General features: G+C 43.8%; 1 protein-coding gene across 1 annotated transcript; it reads left to right on the forward strand.

The window, feature by feature from the left end:
• Window positions 1-1,085: 1,085 nt before the first annotated feature.
• On the forward strand, window positions 1,086-7,198 carry LOC149836897 (uncharacterized). Its single transcript, XM_090007178.1, has 5 exons — window positions 1,086-1,699; window positions 2,049-2,374; window positions 3,615-3,987; window positions 5,597-5,674; window positions 6,496-7,198. Exons 1-5 carry the CDS (start codon window positions 1,253-1,255, stop codon window positions 6,544-6,546), a joined length of 1,275 nt encoding a protein of 424 aa, XP_089863304.1. The 5' UTR covers window positions 1,086-1,252; the 3' UTR covers window positions 6,547-7,198.
• The last annotated feature ends 1,097 nt before the right edge of the window (window positions 7,199-8,295 follow it).

The raw sequence follows: 8,295 nt of genomic DNA on the forward strand, positions 1-8,295 counted from the left end.
TGCTGGATTTTTCCCTTTTTTGTGAAAAAAAAACAAATGAAAGAAGATGAGTCTGCAGCCATAAAGAAAAGGAAAAAACTAAAGCCCAATAAAGATGAGCAAAAGGGGATCTGTGCAACCAATCTGTGAAGATTGAGATCATCACTGTGAAGATACAGAAGTCCTTTCAAAATCTGCCTTTGCATTTCATTAGCGACATAGATAACTCCAAAGATGAACATCCAGTCCAATCTTCTCACCTCGGAAATCTTAGCCAAGATGAGGTCCCAGTCTTCTTCACCAAACAGGCAAAACACTAATAATCGTTCTGTGGTTATCAAAGATGGGTGAACAACAAAATCACAGATAAGGGAGAGGGCTAACCATTGGAGAACCAACCATTGGAATGAATAAGGAAGAGGAGAAAGGGGAAACGGGGACCCTACCCAATCGGCAAAAACTGCAGCGCCTCGCTTCGATCGTTGGCGGAGACGGCGGCAGAGAGAGAGGGAGACCCACCTCCGGAAGTGGCGGTGGCAGAGGGAGAGTGAGACCCATCTCCGGCGGCGGCGTTTCTCACTCTCTCCTGATCCGCTCGTTGCAGGGAAGGAGAGCGAGAGCGAGAGGGAGAGGGAGACGGAGAGGAGAGCGAGAGAGAGGGAGAGAACCAGAAAAGAGAGGGGGTGGGGTTCTCAAAAAAAGGTATAAAGTACCCTTCTCTGTGGCCGTTGGATCTGATTTAGATCTAACGGCTAACAATCTTGTACCCAATTGCTCAGCTACTCTCTCTCTCTCTCTCTCTCTCTCTCTATATATATATATATATATATATATATATATATATATATATATATATATATTGCATGTCGGCCGGTGTCCGTCCCGCCCCAAAATCCGGGCCTATGCCTGGTTTGGGTTGGGCCCTAGTTCAAAAACTAAGCTCAAGCCCGGCCTAGACCGGCTGCGTTATGGGCTACCCTTAGGCTGCCTGGCCCGTTGTCCAGCCCTACATGGAATACGCTACTTTTAAGTATTTTTTCATCAAAATACTAGATTAAAGGATACGACACGATTGTAAATTAGAGTATCCATGTGACACAATTAAGAAGCAAAAGGCCCATTAAAAAAGCAAAGAAAAAATTTGTTTTCCTTCATAGGCCTCAAAGGCTCAACCCCTCCTTACGGCTCATCTCCCCATTTTCTTCTCAACTCGTTAAGCTCTCCCTCTCTCTCCTGCCTGTTTCATTTCTCACTCCTCCACCCATCTCTTATCATGAGCGGGGCTCTGGATGAGCTGCCCGGCCTGTTTAATGGCTCCCCGTCGATTATCAGCAGCCGTCCGATCTCCCGATCAACAGACAAGCGCTCGTCCTCAATGTCGCCGGAGAGGACGGAGAATCCTTCCTCGGCACCACCCTCTTCCCACAACAACCACAGCAACAAGCCCCAGAGGCCGTACTCCGGAGGTCAGACACCACCGTCTTTCCAAAACAACCACAACAACAAGAAGCCCCAGCATCCGGACTCCGGCGTTCCGTTCCCGGCGGCCGACCCAGGGGCGAGCACTCCGGTGCCGGATAAGCTGAATATGGATCTCTTGGAGTGGCCCAGGATTTACTTCTCCCTTTCGAGGAAAGAGAATGAAGACGAGTCCCTCTCCTTCAAACTCCCCCACGTTCCAAAGAACAGGACCAAGATAGCAGAGGAGACCAACCTCCCGGTATAATCAGCCACACCCTTCCTTTTTTTCCTTCATTCGTTTTCTGAAGTGTTCTTTTGTTTTTTGACGCAGCCACTTATCAAGAAAACCGGGATAAGTTTGGAGATTGTATTATGGAGCATATCTGAATATCTCAACTTATCTCGGTTTTCTGGATAAATGGGTGCACAAATCGCAGCCTAATCCCAAAGTACATGGTAAAAGGAAACACCCATGATCCTATACTCTGCCTCCGATTTTGGGTTGGGAAAACTATTTTAGTTGCCCTTTGGCTTTTGGGGAAATTGTCATGTGGAGGATGGCTTGTGTGCCCAAGATGGTTGTAAAAATGGTTTCTTTTTTGTTTCAGCATCCAGAAGCCACCACCACCGCCACGACGACCACCACCACCGTCTCCACGACCACCACCGCCAACAACAACAACAGTGGTTCCGGCAAGAACTCGGTGGCGACGACGGGAGGAGGCGACGTGCTGCTACAGTGGGGGCAGAACAAGAGGTCCAGAGGATCGAGGTCGGAGAACGGCACGGCGCAGTCGATGAAGATCCCCCGGAGGCCGGTGGCGGCGCTGGATAAGCCCGGCGCTGCGGCCAACCACCAGACGGCGACGGCCGCCGGGTGCGCGCGCGGGAGCAATCTCCGGCCGTGCGCTCCCGCCGGAGAGGCGCTTAGCAGGTGAGAACGCGGCCGCTCTCAGTTGTTTTGGGGTTTGTTGGTGTTCTCGTTACTGTGAATCGTTCTTGCGCTTTGTTCCGTAGTGACCGCTACCGTCTCGTCAATGTTAGAACCACAGATGTGCAATATCCCAACTTATCCCGGTTTTTCTGGATAAGTGGGTGAGCACTGGTTTCTTGGTGTGATCCGGTTTTCTGGATAAGTGGGTGAACCAAGGTTTGTTGCCTTGTTGGTATGATCATATGTCTTTTTTGTTGGGTCTCTCTCTCTCTCTCTCTCATATTGGATACAGAGAGTGTGACTTCCAGGTCCTCAACTCCTTCCGGATGCAAATTAGCAAATCGCACACTGGGTGTTTGGGAGGAACAACTTATCCAGAAAAGTGAGATAATTTGGTAAATTGCATTCCTTCTGCATAGTGCAGCATCCCAACCTATCCTACTTTTCTGGATAAGTGGGTGGATTAAAGCACCCCTAATATTTAGGGTCTTTTCTCTGCCACAAATTATGGCGTGAGTCATGCTGCGTCGATCATGGTTGGTTAGACTAAAACTGTGGTTATGGTACTTTCATTATTCGACTGGACTAGGGTTTAAGGTCAGATGATGGTCCTTTCTGAGCCATCCCCAGACTTAGTTGAGCCTTTTGACGTCAAAACACCTTGGTGGCCCTGTTTCAATGGAGGGCACCAGGGAGAAATTTGGTACATTTGGGAGAGGCTTGACTCTTTGTTGATGTTGTGGAAAAAGTAGTACTCAAAACTCTAAAGAAAGTGGAGGCATTTGTGTGGTTCTTCTTTTCAATTCTAATGCCCAGCCCTTTTTCTATAACAAGGAGAAACCATAGCTATGGTTCAGACTTTTCGTTATGGTCGAGATGTTGACCGTGTCCCTGTTTCTGTATCTGCAGTGCAGAGTTTCAATAATGCTCTCCTCTCCTTTTTTGACTCCCTCTACTCGTCGAGAATAGTTTTTTATAAGTTTTAACCTTGCAGCAAGGGACGCACACCCCTGCTGAGATCAAGTATGTAACTTGATCGGTTGTTGTTTTGCTTTGCAAAGAACCTCTCTCTCTCTCTCTCTCAACTCGTTTGTTGGTGCCTTCTTTTGCTGTCTATCCATCTGCTTTCTCACCTCCCAGTGTTTCCTTTAACTCGTTTGTTGGTGCCTTCTTTTTCTGTCTACCCATCTGCTTTCTCACCTCCCACTTCTCTCTTTTCCCTGGCTTTTACCGTGAACAGAAACCTGGATGAGCTGCCCAACATGTTGAACGGCTGCCCGTCGAGCAACAACAGCCGTCCGCTCTGCAGATCAATGGATAAGCGCACGTCGGCCTCTCCCGAGAAGATGGAGAAGCCTCATGCCGCTTGCCCATCATTGACTGCCCAGACTAACACCACCCAACAGCCAGACTTCAGCTGCTCGGTGCCTGCACCCGAGTCCGGCGTTGCCGCTGTTGTGCCAGAGAAGTTGAACATGGACCTGTTTGAGTGGCCCAGGATCTACATTTCATTGTCGAGGAAAGAGAAGGAAGATGATTTCTTTGCCATCAAAGGTACCAAACTCCCTCAGAGACCAAAGAAGAGGGCCAAGATGGTGGACAGACACCTTCAGGTATACCTCTAAGTAAACCATTTCTTTTGTTTCTTATTTGCCTATATTCACATCTATTGGTGCAATTAAAAAAGGCATGCTTATATGGAAAATTTGATATTTGAATTGTGGTTTTGGTTTTGGGGCATCTTACGGTTACTGGTTGGCCCCTGGCTTTGGAGAAATTCTTCCACTGCAGGTTGTGTCCTTTGATGGTTGTAAAATTATTTCAGCCTTTCTTTAGTCTTTGGTAACCTGTCTCCGTAATGAAGCTAACTGGGTAGGTCTCATTGCATTTCTTAAAGTTACGCTATGCTATCCTTATCTACAGGGAAACCACATATTCTGGTCTCTGGATCTGTCTTGTTCACAAGATATGTGTTTATTGATGCTACAGTGTGGTGTATTTGATGCCACACGGGGATTTTACAGTTGCCATTGGATAAAGTAGGGTTGGGGAATACTTTTCGGTGAGGCACCTGTTTGATGCCTTCCCTATGTAGGTAATCTCTTAGTTGGCTTTTCGAAAAGTTACACCAAAATGTCACTTCTTTAATGCAGGGAAGCCATAGTTATAGGGGTGTCAACAGGTCTGGTTTGGTTCTGACCCAGGTGGAACCGGACTTGGACCAGATTTTCGGGTATGGTATCCGGTCCAGACTCAGGTCTAATCGGGTCCACCATAAGAAAACCACACCTAGACCTGATAAGAACTACATGATCCAGACCTGGACCATACCTGGTAAAATAATATTTTTTATCGTTTTTACATTGAAAATTTGTGGGTCTTAATTTGAACTTGGGTTTTACCCGGACCCAACCCAGACCAAACCCTATATGGTCCGGGTATGGTGACAAATAAGAACTGATTAAGATCCGGGTCCGGACCCAAAGGTCCGATTAATACATTACATTATACGTTGTGGAGTTTTCTTGCTATGATGAGGATCTAGCACTAAACCATCATACTGGGCCCTCACCATCCTTTCCATCTCGCGTATTTCATGTTGGAAAATCACATATTGCCACCATTAAATCCACCTTTCACTTGACAAGCAGACCACTTCCCTGGAGAAAGTGACTGAGGTTTGCTACCTCAGGATGAAGAATGGAAAAAACTTTTGATTGCCTTTTCTGTAATCTTGCACCGATGGTCTCTCGTCATCTTTTAATCTGAATAAATTTTTTCTTCGTTCAAAAGAAAAAAAAAGTGAAGAAAACTTTCTTGGGTAAATTTTCTCACCTGTGAAAATGATGTCTCTTTTGGTGATTTTGCTCTAAGAAAATGAATCACATGTTTGGAAGGTTGTGAAGAACTTTATCACCTGAGAAAATATAACCTTCTTTCTCAGGTGAGAAACCGTTTCACAGGTTTATGAACGAGTCATTAATCTCATCACTATGTTTGCACGGTGATGGAAGCGTGTGTATGAAGCAGGACAAGGTTGTGAGTGGCATTATTAGCGTTTTGTTTCTCCTTGTATATGCATCCGAATGCTCAATTCTTGTGCTGTTTTTTTGGTAGTGAGGTTATGTTGGTGGTTGTGGTCAATCTTTGAAGCTGGAGTTTGGTGTCAACGTAGGTGGGTGACCATGATACCTTTTGCCTTGTTCTTGTTTTGTTTGGCAGTATTGCTTTCCTGGGATGTGGCTGTGCGACTTATCGAGAGGGCGATACGAAGTTAGGGAGAAAAAATGTGTGAAGAAGGTTCTCTTTCTCTCTCTGTTTTTTCCCCCATTTTTTTTACTGCTTTTGTTTGTTTTTGTTGTTTATGATATTATTTAATGCTGCTTTTGTTTGTTTGGTGTGTGTGTCTGTGTTTACAGCCATGCCTGCATGTCTTAGTTTTACAATACTCTCATGTAGTGCCAAGCGTATATATGTCATGTTCGTTACCCATGTCCATTGTCTATGTAACATTAATTTCTGAACTTTGGTTTGAGCTTCTTAAATGGCCAAACTGTCAATGTTGGAAGTTGTGTGACACTTTTTTTTCTGTCTTGGACCAAATATTGAGTCCAATCCTCATATTATTTTTTAATCCATAGATTTTGCTGACTGCCTTGTTTTACTTGTACCTGAGAACTAAGCAGCTTCAAAACCAGCCATAGGCTTTGATTTATATCTAAACGCCTAGCTTGTAAAATTCTGATGTAGTATCAATGCATAATTTGAGTGTATCATCGGCTCTTCAAAAAAAGAAGTGGAAAAGTGATGGAATATAACATCGGATATGGCAAGCAGGGAAGTTTGGTAGCATATTCCTGATTGTGTTCTATCTTGCTTGCAGAGACTGAAAATTTGCTGCCCTCTTAGGCAGCTTTCATGGCATATTTTTAGTACTGATTCTACTGTATAGCTCATTTAATTGGCTGTTTTACATAAAAAATTTGTTCTTCTGCTGTATTTATCTTCTTTTACACTTGGGTAGTGCTTGATAATGTTATATTGTTGCAAACCTGCTAAAAACTGAGTAGTGTATTGGCTTTGTGATTGTTTGCTCACCAAGGGTGCTTTTGGCATTTCAGAAAAGGAGGGGCCTCAAGGGTCTGGAAAGCATGGAGAGTGATTCTGACTAGTTCGAAAGTCTTTTCGATCTGTGTACAGTACATAGATTGGTCCTTTGAAGGTGAATGGAGAAGGAAAAAAGTTTACCTCAATCCACCACTGCAACGTGATGAGGCCATCGAGACAGGGGGAGCAGATTGTTGTAGTTCATGCTTTTACATTCTTCACTGCATATAATCTCTCTGCTTAGGGTCCTATTTTAGCCGGGTGCATTTGACTCCCACATGGGGCTGTGGACTGTGCCCCAGGTGAGACCAGATCAGGTAAAATGTTTTCTGTAAAACGCCTCATGCAGAAGACACATTTTCGGCATTGTGGAACCTGCAGCTACTTTGCGTACCAAAGTGGGCAGGTGTCAGGGTTTGTGTTTCCGTTTTATATTACGTTGTCATCCACTGTTTTACCTGATCCGCTCTCGCCCCAGGTTGACTAACAAAACAAAGAGCAATGTGACTAAGGCTCTTGTTTTGCACATGAGGAAGCAGGCTGGGTTTCCCTTTGTGTTTATCCCCTTGATTCAGTTTGGTCAGTGCAGACGTTCCATTATTCTTCCCTTGATTCAGTTTGAAATGTGGCGGGTTTTCCCTTTTTTGATGCCTTTTTGTGTCCTTGTGAACTCTTGCACTTGTGCAAAAGCAGTTTGGTCAATGAGAAATCTGTTCATGCTTCGTGTGTGTGCGCTCCCGTGCATGAGTTCAGGTGAGTTTCTTCTCCTTCTAAGATGTTTTGAGATTAGCTACAGTCTTGGGGCTCTAGAATTGAAATTCCAACCTAGTTGGCAATTCCACTGTTTGGAATTGGATCATCCCAATTCCAGAACTTGCTTTCCAACAAGTTCCAAAAGGTTAGCCAACAATGAGGAAAGTCACCTGAATTTCCATTTAAAGCAAGGTTGATAAGAAACCTACCAAACAACAAATTTTCATTTGAAAAAATAAAGGGATAAAACTATTTTCAAATATGGGCTTTTGTTTTCTTGGAAACTGCCAAACAAGGGCATGCATTTATTGTTCTTTAACTCAAGTTAAATTACAAGTCAAATTGCTACAGTGTCCATCATTATGAGTTCAAACTATTTACTTTTCATTGTTTGTTTACATGATGAATGAGTGCTTTTCAATTTTCAGCGGACAATATAGAAAACTATAAGGGCACGTTTGCAAGCGGAAACATCTAGGAAAAGTAAACCGAGGTTGAAAAACTGTATTGTTTTTTTACCTTTCCAAATGAGACAAAATGTTTCTTTGAGAAACATTTTAAGAAAAGTACCATTTTTTTATGGACGTGTAGGCATTAGTAGGGATGGATTTGAGAGTATCCATGGAGGTTATGGTATAGGAGAAAGAAACGAAAGTGGAGAAAGGATTTTAGATTTTTGTTTATCCTATGATATGATCTTAGCAAACAATTGGTTTAGGAAGAGGGAGTCTCACCTAGTAACATTTAAAAGTGGGGTTAATATGAGTTAGATAGATTTTTTCCTACTTAGAAAGAGAGATAGGGGTTGTTGCATCGATTGTAAGGTTATACCGGGAGAAAGTGTAGCTACACAACATAGAGTCTTAATTTTAGATCTTAGAATTAGACAATGCCGCAAAAGGGATAGACATAGAATAGATCCTAGAATTAAGTGGTGGGCACTGAAAGGAGCTAAACAAGGATTGTTTGTAGAGCAGATAGTTAAGGAAGTTGATTGGTGTCTCGAGGAGGATTCAGAATCAATGTGGAATAAGATAGCGGGTGACATGAGAAAAGTGGCT

Source organism: Nuphar pumila, chromosome 5, assembly GCF_984573655.1.
Source record: "Nuphar pumila chromosome 5, dmNupPumi1.hap1.1, whole genome shotgun sequence".
NCBI lineage: Eukaryota > Viridiplantae > Streptophyta > Magnoliopsida > Nymphaeales > Nymphaeaceae > Nuphar > Nuphar pumila.

Bases quoted from the DNA above. Each gene is read 5' to 3' on its own strand.
- LOC149836897 (XM_090007178.1), top strand. From the start codon at position 1,253: ATGAGCGGGGCTCTGGATGAGCTGCCCGGCCTGTTTAATGGCTCCCCG. The intron at 3,988-5,596 runs GTATACCTCTAA...TTTGTTTGGCAG, and splicing joins TGGTGGACAGACACCTTCAG to TATTGCTTTCCTGGGATGTG. The intron at 5,675-6,495 runs GTTCTCTTTCTC...TTGGCATTTCAG, and splicing joins AGAAAAAATGTGTGAAGAAG to AAAAGGAGGGGCCTCAAGGG.